At 32.7% G+C, this 18,844-nt stretch overlaps 3 protein-coding genes across 3 annotated transcripts; 2 read left to right on the top strand and 1 right to left on the bottom strand.

Moving 5' to 3' along the window:
- The first annotated feature begins 8,395 nt into the window (after positions 1–8,395).
- Positions 8,396–11,285, top strand: LOC134283759 (gastrula zinc finger protein XlCGF8.2DB-like). Its single transcript, XM_062766241.1, has 2 exons — positions 8,396–8,482; positions 10,170–11,285. Exon 2 carries the CDS (start codon positions 10,204–10,206, stop codon positions 11,236–11,238), a length of 1,035 nt encoding a protein of 344 aa, XP_062622225.1. The 5' UTR covers positions 8,396–8,482; positions 10,170–10,203; the 3' UTR covers positions 11,239–11,285.
- A 2,478-nt stretch (positions 11,286–13,763) lies between these two features.
- LOC134283762 (uncharacterized) lies at positions 13,764–14,391 on the top strand. Its single transcript, XM_062766244.1, has 2 exons — positions 13,764–13,894; positions 14,140–14,391. The coding sequence occupies exons 1-2, from the start codon at positions 13,769–13,771 to the stop codon at positions 14,389–14,391; spliced, it is 378 nt and encodes a 125-aa protein (XP_062622228.1). The 5' UTR covers positions 13,764–13,768.
- Positions 14,392–14,452: 61 nt separating this feature from the next.
- LOC134283760 (L-methionine gamma-lyase-like) lies at positions 14,453–18,179 on the bottom strand. Its single transcript, XM_062766242.1, has 10 exons — positions 18,109–18,179; positions 17,786–17,990; positions 17,470–17,628; positions 17,198–17,335; positions 16,823–16,995; positions 16,453–16,564; positions 16,051–16,164; positions 15,346–15,480; positions 14,996–15,141; positions 14,453–14,623 (listed from the first exon to the last, which is right to left on the bottom strand). Exons 1-10 carry the CDS (start codon positions 18,111–18,113, stop codon positions 14,542–14,544), a joined length of 1,269 nt encoding a protein of 422 aa, XP_062622226.1. The 5' UTR covers positions 18,114–18,179; the 3' UTR covers positions 14,453–14,541.
- Positions 18,180–18,844: the final 665 nt, after the last annotated feature.

Genomic DNA, 18,844 nt, shown 5'->3' with positions numbered 1-18,844 from the left:
CCACAGATACATCTTAGTATAGGTAAAAAATGGGGAAAGTGCGCAGCACGGTTAAGGTTACAGTAAGGAGGCGGGGCCTAATTTGTACGGGAAATGTTTACTATGACGTCACACATAATATCAGGTCTTCAAAATACCACAAAATGAAATTATTTGCTATTTCAAACAGCTGGATAGCTGTATACTACATACAAACTTACTATTACTTGCAGTTTGTCGTTTATTAAATCCCACACAACAGTATATATAAACGATGCATCGATCGCAATGCACTTGTCAATGTGACGTCATCTCGCAAAAATGACGCAGTTTTTACACAGTCAGAGGCTGATCAAGTCACATCTTTTACAATGAAAAATGTTTTTTGTTCTCAAATAAAATATTATTTGCGGTAAAATAAAAAGCCATTAACTTGGATGCGATGTTTATTTTAGTATTTTATTCATAAACTGTACGTGCATTTATCAGACAAGCGATACTGTCGTGTGTTTGTATGCAGATTCATTGAAAAAGTAATGGAAGGGCCCTAATAAATCGCTTTATTGCAAGGGCATACCCTCAATGTATCTTGTCAAAATTTTACACATAAACTCAAGAAGCATTAAGATATTTGAAAAGTGCTGCGAACTCTTGAAATCTTGCAAATAAATCAATTATAGCTATATTTAATGCAGTTGACCAGCAAAATATTAAACCTGCCGTCCAACAAATTAAATTTTACCAATTAAAAAAGGGAATCTATATAGGTTCGCAGCACTTTTCACAAACTACATATAGTGTTGAAAAGGATTATAAAATAAACTAAGATTTTTAGCTTGGTTATGCCCTTGCAATATTGAAATTTATGAATGACCTCTAAACTGCAAGTATAATTGCCAAAGTCATGTGACGTCGACATCAAATGACAAGTCTAAATAAAAAATCTAAATATCCCCAACATGTAGATTTTAACCACATTACATTTTTTTGATATCAGTGAATTCCTAAAAAGATTCGCCCATCCTAATAAAGTATGTATTTTTTATCTTAAAAAAATCGCCGATATTTCCATTTGTAACCTTAACTGTGCTGCGTGGTGGTGTTTGGAAGAAAATTTTTGGTACTGGTTCGAACCTACCCCCCCCCCCTCCTCCCCACGGAATAGGATTTTCGTGTTTGGGAAATAGAAATTTCCTTTTTTTTTTTTTTTGCTTGTCAGGTTTTTTTTGGAGGTACAAATTTTTTTTACACTTAGCCCCCCCCACTTTCAATTTGCTTCCGACGCCAATGATTTATAATATAACAAAGAAAAGATATTAATCTTGACAGTGAAAGATATATGTTACAATTTGATAATAAAATGTCTTTCTTTGCATTGGTTGTCAGTGCGGTAATTAATGTCGCAGCTGTTGCAGAAAAAATGCATAACCCGCGTAAGCGGTTTATGTATTTTTTTCTGTAATAGTTGCGACGTAAATTCCCGTACTAACAACCAAAGAAAGACATTTCATTGAGTTTGAAAAAAAAACATTCAAAGTTAAATTAAACATGTTAGGTATTGCTTTATTGATTAATATGTAATTGCATGCTTAACTGATGGAACAGCCTTTGAAATCTATGCACGTGGCTTTCTTTGTGTCGTTTATGCACCGATTAATAGCGATGGTTTTCATAAGAAATTTTAAAAAATTCAATGAATGTATATATTTATATGTAAATGTTCTGTGAAATTTATTAGATTTTTTTTAACAAAAAAGTAAATTATACTTGACACATGTAAAAAAATTCAATGAGTGTATATATTTATATGTAAATGTTCTGTGAAATTTATTAGATTTTTTTTTAACAAAAAAGTAAATTATACTTGACACTTCTTAAAGATTAAGTAAACATTATTTAATGATGTTCAAGTGGGCTATGCAAATTATTGTAATTGTGTTTGTGCCAATTAATATTTGTATTTGTATTTAAGGTAAGGTTTGCGTCTCCCTCCAACTTTTATTTTTTTCAATATGCACACATGCTATATATCAATTTATTCAGGGAGATTAGCTTCATCATTTAATATGATTTTCAAAGATATTGCCCGTCCCATTTTTTTAGTAAATGACGCCAAATTTAACGTATTTCATACTTCACCTCGAATATTATTTTCATTGAAAAAATTGATTTATTTTATAAATTATCAAACTTTTATAATTAAAATGACCTGAATTAGTATAATCCATGCTTCTATTATTTAAACATTTAATTTTCTATTATCAAAAATGTGAAAATTTAGGTAAAAAAGTAGATTTTTCAAATTTCCTTGATAAAGTGAAACCGTTGCCATGGCAACAAAAATATAAAAATCAACATTTTACATATCTACCGATTCCATCAAAATCCATAAAGTTATTAATTTGATTATTTTCATTAATTTGAACTATAAAAATATGTATGTCCCCAATATTATTTCCATGGAAACAGGTGCTATATATGGGTTCTGAACATAAAAATCAGGCTTTTTCTACACTTTTAAAGACAACATTGATATCACCTTGTCATGGTGAATGTTAAAGAATAAATGTTGTTTTTGATATTGTTTTTAGTCATAAATTGGCCAAAAATATTCAAAATAAAACTCCTGTGCTACATGATGGTCTAAAAATTTATTCCATGGAAGAACTCTAGTATTTATGGCAATCTTTACATCTTAATATTCTGATGAAATTGTCTATGAATTATACTGCAACACCTTTAGAAGTACATGTATATGTATATAAACATACTTCAGAAGATTTTGCAATTAAACCAATTAAAAGCCTATGAATCTAACCTCATACTGATTTAGTTATTCAAACATGTATTAACTTCTAGACATCTTTGTAGCAAAACATCTTTATTCAGTTATGGCTGGTGACTGTCATTATACATGTATGCCATTTTTTGAGTGAAATGTTGTAAGCATTGCATCCACGAAGCTGCTGTTTTTATAATTAAGACCGCGGAACATTAACTGGCAAAATTGGAAATATACAGCTTACGTCATTTCTATCTGTTACAATCAAAACATTTCAGTGATAGACAACGAAATGGGCGGGTACAATTCGACGCGGACGTTTGGAAAACATGGGATTGAAATTGCAGATCGAAATTCATTTTCAATCCACCTGAGCTGTTTTCAAAGCAAAGAGTGAATGTATGATCCAAAAATCAACTATATTTCAACTCCCAAATACATATTGTTTGCAATTGAAGTTCACATTAATATGAGTTTTAGCTTATAATTTTAAGAACGCGAAAGATCATACAAGACAATTATTTTCCAGGAGATATTTGATTCAAGAAGGGGGGGGGGGTAAAAATTGTCCAGTCAGGTCATGGCTTAACATGACAATATATTTTATTTCTAGGATTATAAGAGTGCATGAATTTTAAACTTATTCTCACTGAAAACTGTTGGACAACAAAAATGAAATATTTGTCCCTTAAATATTTATTCATTTAAAACACTGGACAAAAAAATCAAACTGTACCAAAATTGAAATTATTTGTCTTCTGGGTCAATCAGTAATAATGTGCCTTCTAGTGTAGCCGAGGTGGATTGAAAATGAATTTCGATCTGCAGTTTCAATCTCATGTTTTCCAAACGTCCGCTTCGAATTGTACCCGCCCATTTCGTTGTCTATCACTGAATGTTTTGATTGTAACAGATAGAAATGACGTAAGCTGTATATTTCCAATTTTGCCAGTTAATGTTCCGCGGTCTTAAATGATTTCTTCACTTCAAAGAGTAGAAATGCCATCTTTAAAGTAATTTTTTGTTTGCCCTCTCTTGACTCAGGGTAAAATTATTGGGTTGGTAGGTGAGAAAATCTTCATCCACATTTTTTAAGGGGGATAAGAAGAATAAATTAAAATAAATAAAATATAACCCTGCATTGAAAAAAAAGTTTTCAGTCTGGTCATTTTAGTCAGTCGGTCTGGAGAGGCCGACAACCAAACATTTTTTAAAGATGGCCTATTTCTACACTTCATGGACATAAGCTCAATTAATGGATTAGGTAGTCTGAGAATCTTAATTGAAATATCACACATAACAAAATAAAGATGAATTCTAAGTGACATCAATTCATACTTTAATGAGTTTACAGAGTACTTCTGATTTCAGAGAAAAGACAAATTCTGCAAAATGACATAACACTGTCATAAATAATTGTCAAGAACAGGGAAAAAGAAACAATGCTACAGTGATAGATATATCTCCTTGATATCCATGAAATATAATAATAATTTATTAAATATAAATATAACAAAATTTTCTCCTTTTTAAAATCAAAATACAGAAAAAAAAATTAAAAGATTATAAATGTAAACAATTTTATAATAAACTACAAATGTACATGTATTTGTGAAAGATTTTAATTTTTGTAGATTACTGTATTAATCTTGTCTTATCATTCCTACTAAATTAACAACCTTACAATTTCCAAGTGTCATGTTTTAAACTGTTACAGTAGATATAATTATACATGTTCACTGCAGCTTTATGTACAAAACTCATCAATTTTCAGAAATACTTAATTGAGCATATAAGGTCCTGGTAAGAACAAAATTTAATGAATAAAAATATTAATGTTAATTGTTCATGTATTAATTTCCTTGCAATTTCACAAACCCTTTTAAGAAACTTGTTACATGTAAGTATAGACAAAAGCAACCTTCAATTAATACCTATGATCGATGTATACATTTATTTTACTGAAAACAGTTTCAAAGATGGACAAACAGAGCAGGCACTGCAATTATCACATACACATATTTCATAATATATGGAAAACAGCATGTATGTACTAGATAGGATTTTGTTAAACATTAAATTTTCTTGTATAATCTATATAGACATATAAAAATATGCATTGTGTTTAACAAGTCAGAAGTTCTCCAAATCTCCGTTGATTTTGCCATGTCTGGTTCAACATCTTAGCTTGATCCATCCAACTTTCTTTGATATTCTTGAGCTGATATTGGATGATCTCTTTTGATTGATGGCACAAATCTTTTAAGGAAACACTGAAGTACTTTTTTTGGTTCTTATCTATTCCAATTAATGACCCATGATCTGAAATCATATGTGTTCATTTTTACAATAACATTTAAGGAATTGCATTTTTGGATTGCATATTGCACTGAGTTTCATTCACTCAATGAAATGAATAAATTTCCAATATAATCAATGAAGAATCAATAAGAAATTATTGTAAAATTTACAGATTGAATTAGTGAAATGCAAATACTTGATCAAGAAAATTAATGTTCTTGTCATGCACAATCTGTTTTTTTATCAATTAGAAAATGAGATATTGAGTAAAATCAAACCTCATTTAAAAAGGTAACTTGAACAATTGAATACATGTTCAAATAATGTTACAAATATTAGGTATAAAAAGCAAGGGTTTTATTTTTCGAAATTTCTTGAATGAATGCATTTTATATTTTTGCAATTTTGGGATATAAGTTACATCCTGACATCTTTGTACCGTTTATTCCTCGTTTTTAAATCTGTAGTCAGTAGATCATTCATAACTTTCAGTAAAATGAATTGTTAAATAATTACCTGATGAAAATACTATCAACAATCAAACTGTCAACATCATCATTGGACATGGTCAAATGCACCGTGACTTTTCTTCCCTGTTCAGACTGCATATAGCATAATACTTTACAGGATACTCTCAGGTCTTTTCTTTTTTCTTTCCCATTCTCACTTAAAATTTTAGTGTAGTGGTGAGGCGAGAAAAACACAACAGCACAATGTGTCAATGACTTTCTTCTGATCGGAATGGCCGTGCAACTTGCCACGTTCCGTATTGAAAATAAACAAGTCCTCCTTCATTGGTTCATCCACATGCATCACGCTTATCTCAAAGGCTTCTAAGATTCCTATGCTTTGATTTGTTATAAGACTTTCTCCTGAAAACGTCCTTTGTTTTCAGTCCTAACATTAACAATAACTAAGTGACAACAAACATCAAGTATGACAGAGGAAATTCGTTACCGAGATGCTTTGCATCGCTAGTTTAAATCGGCCTGCCTAATTGAAGACCTACAGGTAATTGAAGACCTACAGAAGACCTACAAAAATCGGGGATATATACAGCAAAACTGATATGATATTCTGATTTAGCATGGCCTAAATATGTAAACTACACAAAAAAAATTTATAAAAAGAAGTTTTAAAGTGTATTTTTTAAGCTCGGTAAGGGGAACTATTTCTTCTCTTAGACGACCTACGGCAAGAACGATAACTCTGGATGACTTGTCTTGTAAACAACAACACGCTCATTTATACTGTGAAGTTTATAGGAAGAATATGTATAAGACAAAATAAAAAATGCAAATGATTTTGTTGAGTTTTTAAATTATGAATTATGATAAAGAAATCAGCTGGATGATGAATTTTGATGAAGTTAAAAATATAAATAATTATCATGATTATTTCATTTATCAAATTAATATTCTACTTGAAATCTATAGGTAATATTTAATAAATAGTGTAATTTTTTAAATATGTTTTATGGGATAAATATTAAATATTCAAGTTCAAATTATTGATATGTATGCTGTGGATTTGTCTCAATTAACCAATATTACTCTGTACTAAGGGCTTCGATCTTCACTAATTTGTTGTATACACAGTCACCCTGAGGATTTATCCATGTTTTGATTGCAATTATCAACACACCCCACTTGCTCTGATGAATGTTAATTTGCAGTCAACAGAGCAAAGATATAAAAAAAAATATTTATTTTATATCTTAAAAATGCTAGCAAGAATAAACAGATAAAATTATTGTGCATTTATTCAGAATATAACTTAATAAAATGAATTACGTTTTGAATTTTTTTTAATATTCAAAATGGTCATCTTTTTTCAATATAACACATTTATATAACATTCACGAGGAATATTTAATAACTTAATTAAATGTATATTTCCAGATAACATGCTGTAAGCCAAGAAATAGGCACTATAATATAAAACATAAGGTTTTATTTCTTTTACATTTTGAGCTAAAATATATATGTACATTATATCAATCTTGAAGATACCAGGCCCCGGGATCATGAAACAGACTTAGACTTAATTCAAAATTTTAATTATCTATAAAATCTTTAAAACTTGTTAAAAGAAACTCATAATTTGCAAACAACAGCAGACTGATGATTCAAAGTCGGAAGGCATTTTCATTTTGGACTGTTTGACCTCTAAAAAATTTCAGCATCTAAGACATTTTTGACTTAAGCTTAAGATGCTTCATGATCCCGGGGCCTGGTATATCATTCAATAATTAAATTAAAAGAAAATACACACTTTTTAAAATTGAATAAAATAATAAACATGCATGTTATCATAAAAATGCATGCATATTTAAAAAAAAAATTATGATGATGCTTTGACTCTTGGGAAATAAGATTTTGAAAGTGATTATGTCTGTATTCTTTTTGAAAAATTACTTCAAATTCTTTTAACTGCAATTTTGAAATTTCCATTCTCTACATAAATGCAAATCTTATAAAAATTTCCAGATGTTATAAATGACATTACTAGGTATTATCAATAACAAGAACACAAATCATTCTATCACAATGAATTTTTATTATTTATCAAACCTGAACTAAATATTATACTGATTTATTTATAAACACATATAAAATACTAAATATAACGTATATACAAGTGTATGTATTTATGATGATTTTATGATTGGCATATGATGGTATTATAAATTATGTACAGTGTTTACAATTTTAATGATTTTAATAACTATTTTTTTTTTAACAAAATAGAATTGTATCTGACTGAATATTGCATTTTATTTTTTTTATCTTTGATCTATGTATATAAAGTATCTCCAATGATTTTTTTTCGTCCTTTAATATTACTTTTTAATTACATTTTTCTGATAATTACATTTTCTTGATATGTTTTGGTGAACAGCTGATTTGTTATTTACGCGAGTTATCGTTCTTGCTGTAGGTCTTCTGAGAGAAGAAATAGTTCCCATTACCGAGCTTAAAAAATACACTTTAAAACTTCTTTTTATAAAACTTTTTTTTGTGTATATTATATATTTAGGACATGCTTAATCAGAATATCATATCAGTTTTGCTGTATATATCCCCCATTTTTGTAGGTCTTCCGTAGGTCTTCTGTAGGTCTTCAATTACCTGTAGGTCTTCAATTAGGCATTCCCAGTTTAAATTCGCCTGTTTCAAACGCTTTGGTGATTTGCAAGAGTTATCTCCCTGTAAACGCAAACCTTACCTTAAAGGAATCAGGAAAAAAATAATCATTTTAATGTATAGCATGCGAGTTCGTGATACAAAAAAATAATAACGCTAATGCCCATCCATAAAATGCAGTAAAGTGGGTTCCGAGAGGACTATATGTTGTTTGTGTACGGATTCGTAGCTTGGGTCGTGAGCGTAAGATCCTTATTTCATTTCGGACTTGGACGTATGTACAGTGTTATGATCGTTAGATGTTGTATAAAACAACAAGAATGTATAACTTTTCTTCTTTATATGTGTATGATCCTTTTTTTCTGTTATTATCCGCCTGCGATTGATTTTTTTTTCTGTTTGAATCTACGGTTGACCGTTCTCGTCTTTATCGTACGAAATAATATAGGTCATTTTAGGTCTACACTACACATCGTAGTGCACTGGTTTTTTCTCTATAATTGTCCATCATCTGCTACTTCACATACTCTTCCTGAAACTATCGTAAATGTCCTGCACGTGTTTTCTAGTTCATATATGTACTAAATATTTTATTGTCCCCCGCTTGAAAAGTGGGGGATATTAATTTGGGTTTGTCCGTCCGTCCGTCTGTCCGTCCGTCCGTCCGTCCGTCTTTCTGTCTGTCTGTAACGCTTTCGTTTCCACACGATATCTCAAGAACCCTTTGAGCTTTTGCAATGAAATTTAGCATAGCAACTCCCTATGGACTAAAGAAGACCCCTATTGATTTTGAGGTCAAAAGGTCAAAGGTCAAGGTCATAAATAAGCAAATTCTGTCTGTTAAAACACTTTCGTTTCCACACGATATCTCTAGAACCATTTGAGCTATCGCAATGAAATTTTACATAACAACTCCCTGTGGCCTAATGAAGACCCCTATTGATTTTGAGGTCAAAAGGTCAAAGTTCAAGGTCGTAAATTTATACATTCTGTCTGTGTGTAACACTATCATTTCCGGGCGATATTTCAAGAAGATTTTGAGCTTATGCAATGTAATTTTATACCAAAACTCCCTAGGACGTCTCTCGCCCCTCTCAAAGTGCCCCGCCCCGTTTGTTTTATTAGTATTTATAGTATTACATGTCGCTGTTTTTAGCGCAGGGGCATGAGGAGAGTTATTGCGTATAAAACAGGTTCTCGGCGGACTTTATGTTCTTATTACATCTATTAGAACTGTTTAATAAAGGCTAAATAAATCAAACACCATGGATTGTGTAAAATTTTGACAATACCGAACATGAAAACATGAATATATACATGTATGTGACTTCAGTTCTGCATATACTTCATTCCATGTAAAGCGACTCCGTGGCCTAGTGGTTATGTCTCTCGCTTCCAATGTGAGAGGTGCCGGGATCGAATCTAGGTCGAACCTTTTTTTTTTTTTTTTTTTTTTTTTTTTAAATACTTTTTTTTTTACTAAATGATAGTATTCAGCATGTGAAATGAAAAATTTATGAGGTTATAAAATCATCATTACAGTGTGATAAATATTCCATATAATAAAATCTTCTATACACATAATAAAGAATAAGCAATCAAATCTTTATATGCATATTGACATACATGTATTTTATTTCCTTCAGTATACATGTATACATTTAATAATTCTACAAATTCAGTCAGGGGGAGCCGACCTTTTCCCTAAGCGGGGGACACGAATTCTCTGAATTAGCTTGTTTGATCAGTGTTGAACTGATTTCCAATATATCAACCTGCAATTGTATACAGTGTAGTTAATTAAGACCTATTGTGACTTACATGTTTCATAACCATGATAACAATTATTGTTTGGCCATTATTTTTCTAATTAAACTATAGTTTAAACCTAGTTTATTCACTTTTTCAGTCCGTTGTGTATCAGACGTTTTGACTAAGATGCATTTTATTATTATTTGCAGACATCTTGATGTGTGTTCCCCTTTAAGCCTAAAGATGATTAAAGCTGTCGAAAACCTTGACGAAAACATTGACCGAGAGAGCAAAGACCATATGCACTTGCAATTTGAAAAAAATGAAGATTTAAACGCTGAGGACAATATTAATGATATAGATAACGTTATTAGTGCCTGGGATAATTTAGACTCTTTGAATTCAAATCATGCTTCAATTGTTCAAAGCCAACCGAATCAAACTCCCATCGCAAAAGTAAGAAGTTTTCCAAAATCACATATTTGCGTCCTTTGTGACAAAAATTTCACTAGAAGACCAGACTTGGACCGACATGTGCGAAATGTGCATATACTGAAAACTGGTACTCATGAATGCTTTATCTGCGATAAGAGGTTCAAGGAAAGGGCCCATCTAAAACGCCATGTGGAGAGTGTTCATGGTGAGACTTTGCCCACACCATTTACTTGCGGTTTATGCCAGGAAGCTTTCACCACAGACAGATTATTGCAGTTACACATGAAAATCCACACCTCTGCCACGCCATTTAAATGTGAAATTTGTTCCAAGTCTTTTGTTGCCAAGAGAAATTTAGCAATGCACGTATCAGCGGTTCATTTGAACGAAAGACCATTCGAATGTGAGCAGTGCCAGAAAAAGTTCTCACGTAAAGGTCATCTTGAACGTCATATGATGAGTCATAGAAATGAAAAGCCACATCTATGCGACGTCTGCGGCCAAGCTTTTTTAACGGCGGGCAATCGTAAAGCTCACGTCAAACGGGTTCATTTGAAAGAGAGAAGCTATGAGTGTGGAATTTGTAGTAAAAATTATTTCTGTTCGAAAATGCTTAAGTATCATTTGAAAACTCACACAGGTGAGAAGAATTACGAGTGTGAAACGTGTGGAAAACAATTCATTGTTTTAAAATCCTTGGAAAATCATCGTCAACTCCATTCTGGTCTTCGACCTTTTGCCTGCGACAAATGCGACAAAACATATGTGGTTGCTTCTCATCTCAAACGGCATCAAAAGGAAGGAAGATGTGTGATTAATGTTTTTAAGAAACAAAAACAATGAAAGTTTTAAATCAGCATTTAAAATTGTATGCCTTTTAATTTTAACTTATATGGACCAAAATCACTTGGACCATTAATATTACTGATTGTTGTATTTATAAGCAGAAGCTTTTACTTTATGTATAATATTTATGGCTAATTGTGATGTCTTTTTTCCGTGAAATAAAAAAAAAATTTGCGAGCTCCTCTTTCAAAAGCACCGCTCTTCTTTTCTCTGTTCCGAAATTTTTAATCATGCTTTGAAAGGCAAAATAAATTTTGCCACTTAACAAACCCTTCGTGTATTAACTATTTTTGCAGCACACTGAGTCTGAAATATTTCATATTTGGGGTAAGAAATAAGGTCCTATGACCTGTTTTGAAAGGGTTTTTTTTTCTTGTCTTAGTACGTCCGTCCGTTCCTCTGTCTGTAGCCTTTTCGTGTCCGACTCATAACATTCATGAATACTACGAGACCTAATATTATCAAACTTCAATCAACTAGTACATTTCATGTTTGTGTTTCTGACATTATATGATCTAACTGGCTGTGACCTTTAATTAAGATGACACGCCCAAATATGACAAAATTCTGCCAGGTTCATATATACCTAAAAAATAGACATAGAATCACCAAAGATCGAAAATTAATACGTCGGAGGTCGAAGATCTGACACGTGACATTTTGCGTAAAGTTCACTGTAACCTTTAATTCTGGCACAATTAAAAAAAATTATTTAATACAATTTCCACAGATGTAAGAAGGATATGGAGATTACGAACTGTATTCAATATCAAAGTCCATAAAACAATACAAAATAGGAGCAGAGCAAACACGAACCTCCAAAACAGCAAAGGTGGGATCAGGTGTCATGGAGGAGTGAGCATCCCCTGCCGACCGGTCACACCCGCCGTGTGCTCATTGTCATGATCGGAAAAATCCGTCGTCAATTCGGTGTATTAATAATGGACTAACAATTAGTATGAAAAAAAGTCAGTCACCGGGTAAATCAGAAATCTAATCTCTAATCAAGATTGCTATCTATATATATAGTACATGTATATCTCTTGGAAATTTGGTAAAGGTATCTGGCTTGTTAATTGCAATTGATAATATCTGTCAAATGAAATATTTCTGTTCGTTTGTCATAAGTTAGAAAAAAAAAATGGGGCGCAATGGTTAGAGCATTTGCATTATACTTAACATGGATTTAGAGTCGCAGAGCGTCACGGACTTGAACCCCACTGCGGGACATGGAGACCGGTCCTTCGGATGACATCGTGGAAAATGAGGTCACCGGGTCCCGTACGTGTCACATTAAGTACTGGCACGAAAAATATCCCTCAAGATAAGGATTTTTGTATTTTTTTTAAATAAAATTTCTACAAGCAAAATGGTTCAACGGTCAATATACCCTTATACTTACAGTATTCAATCAAATTCTCAAAGTTTCAATGCATTGCATAACATTTCATAAAATTCCACCACCATCATTTGCGAATATCAAAAATTCAGATGAATGTGAATTTAAAACAATGAAAAAAGTAACTTATTGCTGCTGTGTAATTTAGTAGTAATGGATGATCTTCCTCAATATATTAATATCTTTTATTTTTGAGAAATTCTTTGGGGGTATAAAACTGCTTTGTGGTAAATAATGGAATAGGAAGGAATTTAGGAAGCACGTAAACATTACATGAAAAACATGCCTAGCTGCTAATGTACCTTTCTAGAATGGAAGACGTTATATACTAATATTCAAATTTTAAATTACATGTTTTAATTTTCATCATTCAAATACAATGGAAAAAGTTTAAATCGATCAATCTATAAATTAGCTTATAATTTTTAAAAAGAACATTTAATTTGACGTCCTCACCATTCATCTGTACGGATAGAGGAAATATCGATTGTTGAATGTTAAAAATCCAGGAAGTGTCCTATATTTTCGAAATTCGCTTCAAGAAAATTTTGAGTTATTGTTTTATTTTAGATTATTTGATACTCTATTACTACTTGGACATGCACCTGGTCACATAAAAAGCAAGATTAAGAATTAAAACGACTCTTTTGATGACGATGCACTTCATGCACAAATGATCAAAGATTATTGTTTAAACAGCAAGTGCGAGCTTTATTTACTAGTTTATGGATGTTCCACACACACATGTCATTTCGAAATGGCGGATATCTGCAGAGTCGGCAAAAGGGTTGGTATTTTTTTTTTACGTTCTTGTTTTCTCAAAATCCTCGAATGATTGCAGGACAAAAACAACTGCTATAATAATTTACATTTAACATCACAATTTTTTTTCTGAGTGGAAGGCATTGAGTGAAAACACAAAAAGAAATGTTAGGAACCTTATATTTAGTGGTTAGTGAAATCTTTGAACTCACTGAGGGACAGGTGTCTGGATTGCCTCCCTTACTCCAAAATTAATATGAATGTATTTGTTCTATACTACTATGTATTTTCTAATATTTTCTTAAATTGCTCGAGAAGACTGATAAAAATGCATTATCTAAACAGGTTTTCCTACTTTTTATATGTATGGAGGTTTTAAGTGGACAGACGTGTGATTACTTCCCTTTTGTCGACGGTTGTTCTCATACTCCCAACTTCTTAAAAAAGTTTATGGCCACAGCGTGTGTTCGACATGATTTATGTTATGGCTGTGTAAGTACTAAGGGCATTTCTATTTTTATGATAGGTTATACTTTTCAAGAAGCACTTAGTCATCAGTGTGTATTTGTCCATTTAAGAAAATGTCATTTGGGTTAATTTTTTTAACAACCAAAATATTAAAAAAAAAGTACTCAGCAAAAGCTGATAGAACTCAGTCAAAATGCTAATAAGGAATCATTTTTATATATGAATTTCTGTTTGACTTGTATACGTATGTGTATGATATTGTATTACAGGGTGTGAAGTACGGATTTTCACGGTCATTTTGTGATGACATGTTTTATTTGGACGCAGCAAGCATTTGTGATTTTAATACCACGATACTGAATTCTTTGTGCAAGACCATAGTCAACATAATGGTGTCCGGTGTTCGACTTCTGGGCGAGAACAGATATCAGAAATATCCAGATCCATGGTGCCATTTACCGGAAGTGATAGAATGTCTTCCCTCGTTGAAAATAAGATGGATTAAAGTAGCCTACTTATAACATGTCCTGTACCTCTGTTTGAAGTCTGATCTATTGGATGTCAAAGCGTGCAATATATAGGTTACTGTTCTAATTTTATTGCGTTAATGAACTAAGTACAGTGAGCAATCCGTCTTCAAGGTACTTTGTCATACTATAATTGTATCCACATTAAGCTAAGAGACTGTCTGGAATTTTATCTAATGCTTGTGTTAGGTCTTTGATCAAGTCATCTGCATCCTCTAAACCGACACTAAAAGAAGAAGAATACAATGTAAAATAATAATTGTTTAAGGTCATGTTTAAAAAAATGTTTGGTTGCCCTCTCCTGACCGACTGGCTATTAAAAATGGCCCAACTCAAAAAAAAATTTTTAACCTCCAGGAAGCAATTATTTTTTATGTGTACGCTGGCAAATTTAATTTTAAAAATAAGCATTGAAATTGAAGTTTTCTGAAAAAAAATTATTTTTTTCCCACCTACCTACCGAGCAGTATTTTCAGAACGAGTCGGGAGAGGGCAACCAAAAATTTTTTCTACACTTGGCCTAATTTAGGAAATAATGTTTTAGAATTCAATTATAAATCTTGGTACATTTACTCAATTTTTTGAAATAAAATGTTACCTAAGTCTTATAAGACCATCGGTTATACCACCACTCAGTCTGTCCTCTGACGTCATCAGCATTGGGCCATGCGTCATCGTGGCAGGGTGTTCGATTAGACTTTCTACTCCTCCCAAGGAAACTGCCAGTTGTATTAGGCGCACATTCTATTTATCAATGAAAATGCAAATATAAATAATTCAAGCCAAAAAAAAAAAAAATAATGACGTAATTAAAAATCAATCGCGAAAAGTTATATTTTATCAAATGGCGCTTTATCCTGTGTTTTAATGAGAAAACTTTCTTTTCAAAACAAATGAAACGTTCTTGAGTGGTTTGTCTCTTTATCAAGATGTAAAAAAAAGAGGTACCTCTACAAGGATCTTCCCTCCTTGCACCCCTCCCTTAATCTCAGCGGCGATCATTCCACTGAACATCTTCATCTGTTTCTTTGCAATCTGATGTTGCGGATGAGATGGAAGACCAGGGTACATCACCCTCTCAACCTGTAGAAATAGTAAGTCGAACAGAAGACCAACCCAAACAGGACCGTAGCAACGATTTTGAAAGTGGGGGGGGGGGGGGGCCAGCCACTGAATTTTTTTTTTTTTACTTACCTGCAAAAGTTGACAAGCAAAAAAAAAAAAAAGGAAAATTGGGGGGGGGGGGGTGTAGAGGCAAACTTTTTCCACTACCAATTCCTTTCGATATCCATTTTTAAAGCTTACAATACTATATTTCCTTCATATTACTTTACTTTAATATAAAGTGGGGGGGCAACCAGCCTTTCAATGAACATTTTCAATAGTAAAAGTATTGTTGGCAAAAAAAGTGGGGGGGGGGGGGGGGGCCGGCCCCCCGGGCCCCCTCGGTTGCTACAACCCTGCCAAACGAAAATTTTCCTCCATTAATAAGAGAGGTCATCAATCTTACATGTTTGTGTACGTGTAAAGTTATAATTAAGCAATGCACATATAGAGAAATTCCCCGCTTATTCCCCTGTTACATGTACTTTTACGCGTAAACGTTGGTTTGATAAAATCTTTTGCTATAAAATTCCCCATTCATTTCGTCACCTTTGGATGCTTTTCCAAGAACTCGGCCACTTTCTGGGCATTAGAGCTGTGTCTCTCCATGCGGACAGGAAGGGTTTTGATTCCACGGAGGAGGAGACTGGCATCGTGGGGTGACTGAATATAAAAAATGTAACATTTATTAAGAAACTGATACAGATGTTGAGTTAAAACAAGAAAAAATAATTTGGTTGATTTTAAGAAATCATTTCTTTGTTTTACAAAATTTTTCAAATTTGTAAGAATATTTTTATGCAATGCATTTATTTTGAAAAATAATTATTTCATATTACACTAGTCTAATGTTTGATGTCAAAAATGGTAAAATGAGAGATGAGGTGGGGGTACTCAAAAATTGAACCATCACGAGATGTAGCGATTCCATAGTAAAGATGCTGAGCATACCAGTGTCGTTCCCAGACTGGTTTGATAGTGAATCACAGTTTTCCAAAGGTCAACAGAGGCAAAGGTCAAACATCCACCCACAAGGTCACTGTGACCCCCGAGATATTTGGTGCTTTATTTGAAAAAAAATCAACGCATATTATAATTTTTTGTACAATATCAGTAAAATTTACTTTTATTTCCATTTTAGCAAAAATATACAGCATGAACATTTTTTTCTTCGGTAAAAAAGTTATCGATGCCGGATGGCATTGATAATGGTTTCTATGGTGGCATACTAATGCAAATTATGTGGTTGGCATAAATATATGTCACCACAGATTTCAATTTAATTGCATATAAAACTACATTCGTTAAAGAAAAAACACACCAGCTGTGCATCGAAATGTCGATTCCATGTTTTATAACAGGCTGAAGATAGGGACTGGCGAATGTGCTGTCCACCATTGTAAGAACATTATCTAATGACCTTCCCAGCTTCCCAAACGCCTCAAGGTCAAGGACAGCCATGTTGGGATTACATGGTGTCTCGCCATATAACATCTGATCAAACGAAAATTGAAAGTAAGGTTCGTGTGAATGGTTTATTAATAAAAGAAAGAGGAGATATATATTAATTAAGGCTAATCGATAAATTCAAACAATTATAACGATGTTGAAATATCGATTCTGACGAAGGTTTAGTGCTGCAAGAGATTTTCAAAGAGAAGGGAAGATATTTGTGTATAAAATCAACAAAATTTACCCTAGTGTTAGATTTAACATGTTTGTGGTACTCCTCGATCGGACACCCTGTAGGGACAAAGGTGTGTTCGATTCCATAACGAGGGAGTATGTTTACAACCATGTCATAAGTACCACTGTAGCAAGGGTTATTCACCACCTATAATCAGACAAACGAAAAAAAAAACCCACCAGTGATGTTTGTTCATGTACACATAAGAAAAATGAGAAAAAATTATTTTGTTAAATAAAATTTGGGGGAAAAATGTTGTTAGATAGATATGAAATACTTGCTATATGGTCGCCACTTTTAAGAAAACAAAGTAACGCAGTGGATATTGCAGCCATGCCAGTGCCAAAGACTAGAGTGGCTTTGCCGCCTTCAATGCCATTGATTGCTGATTGAACTGAATCACACGTAAAGTTGCTTAATCTTGAATAAATGTATCCACCCTGTTGAAATCAAAATTTACATATTTTCTTGAATCGTTATAATATATATTGAGTGTTCTTGCGTTTCACTTCGAAGGATCAACGTCGTCTGGTTCAATCTATATATTTAATTAACGCTTATAAATGCAAACGCATGAAAAATTAAGAAGTCGGTTACCTCCTCCAAGATCTTAAGATAATCATCTACAGACCGTAGTTTATATGTGGAAGAATGAAAAATGGGCGGAACCAGGGGTTCTGTCTCGGGACCGGAAGTAAATGTATAGCGTGACGACGTAGCTACGGTATCGGGAGTGACGTCATCAATATGGAGTCCGTCCACGCCCCTCTCCAAGTTGGACAGAGGTGGAAACCACTTTTTACTATAAAACGCATTTGCAATATCATTACATCTAGTTTCATGTGCTATTAAAACTAATTATTATTTATCTGAAAAGGCAGAGAGAACGCGCCTGAGCTTCATTTGTATTTTTATCTTACCTCATTTCGTTGTCTGCGTTCTATCAGGCGCAAGATGTTTACTCTATATGATAATGAACACCGGCCCAAAACTGGGTCAAAGACCTGCACTTTACCCTGAATATATTTTACGCGGTGTCCTATTTAGATAATCGCAACTCACCATGTATAGAAAGGGAAATTTAAAAACTCCAGTCCTTTAAACCAATTTCGAAATCAATCATTGTTCTTTTTTGTTTTCTCCTCTCTCTATCTCTTTCTCTCTCTCCGTGTGTTTTAAGGCTTTTAGTTGAAACTGAATTCAAATATAGCTATCATCATAAAGAATATAAAAACGTGGTCTTATATAGGAATATAAGGAACTGTCGAGTAAAACGGCTCAGTCCCATAAATTCTTTATGTCGGTAAAAATCAGGAGAATTTCTCAAACGGATTGGCAATTGAATAAATGCATTTTATTATTTTCATATATTTTCTTTTGTGATCAAAATTGTAATTTGAGTGTATTTAACATATGTAAATGTAATTTTTTAATTGTAAGATTAATCTTTATTGGCCTTCTAAATTGGTCACATTTATTGCTATGTTGGTCGGCAGCCTTCTCGATTGCTTTAACATGAGTTGAGTAGATGAATACTATTACGATAAATCATCAAAGAATATGACATGAAGGACCATTCTGGAAATATAACAACATTAATTTGGTATATTTCTAATTTTATGCAGAAAAGCCTCAAAATGACTAATTCTTCTTGTA

This window comes from Saccostrea cucullata, unplaced genomic scaffold (assembly GCF_032062105.1).
Source record: "Saccostrea cucullata isolate Sc308-1 unplaced genomic scaffold, CSIRO_AGI_Scuc_v1 ctg5048, whole genome shotgun sequence".
In the NCBI taxonomy this organism is placed as follows: Eukaryota; Metazoa; Mollusca; class Bivalvia; order Ostreida; family Ostreidae; genus Saccostrea; species Saccostrea cuccullata.
Note: the sequence above shows the minus strand (reverse complement) of the source record. Positions and strands in the feature narration are given on the sequence as shown.

Coding starts and splice junctions, on each gene's coding strand:
- LOC134283759 (XM_062766241.1), top strand. CDS start 10,204: ATGATTAAAGCTGTCGAAAACCTTGACGAAAACATTGACCGAGAGAGC.
- LOC134283762 (XM_062766244.1), top strand. CDS start 13,769: ATGGAGGTTTTAAGTGGACAGACGTGTGATTACTTCCCTTTTGTCGAC. Junction 13,895..14,139: donor ATGATTTATGTTATGGCTGT/GTAAGTACTAAG, acceptor ATTGTATTACAG/GGTGTGAAGTACGGATTTTC.
- LOC134283760 (XM_062766242.1), bottom strand. Junction 17,629..17,785: donor ATCTTAAGATCTTGGAGGAG/GTAACCGACTTC, acceptor TGATTTCAACAG/GGTGGATACATTTATTCAAG. Junction 15,142..15,345: donor GAGGGAAGATCCTTGTAGAG/GTACCTCTTTTT, acceptor ATTGATAAATAG/AATGTGCGCCTAATACAACT.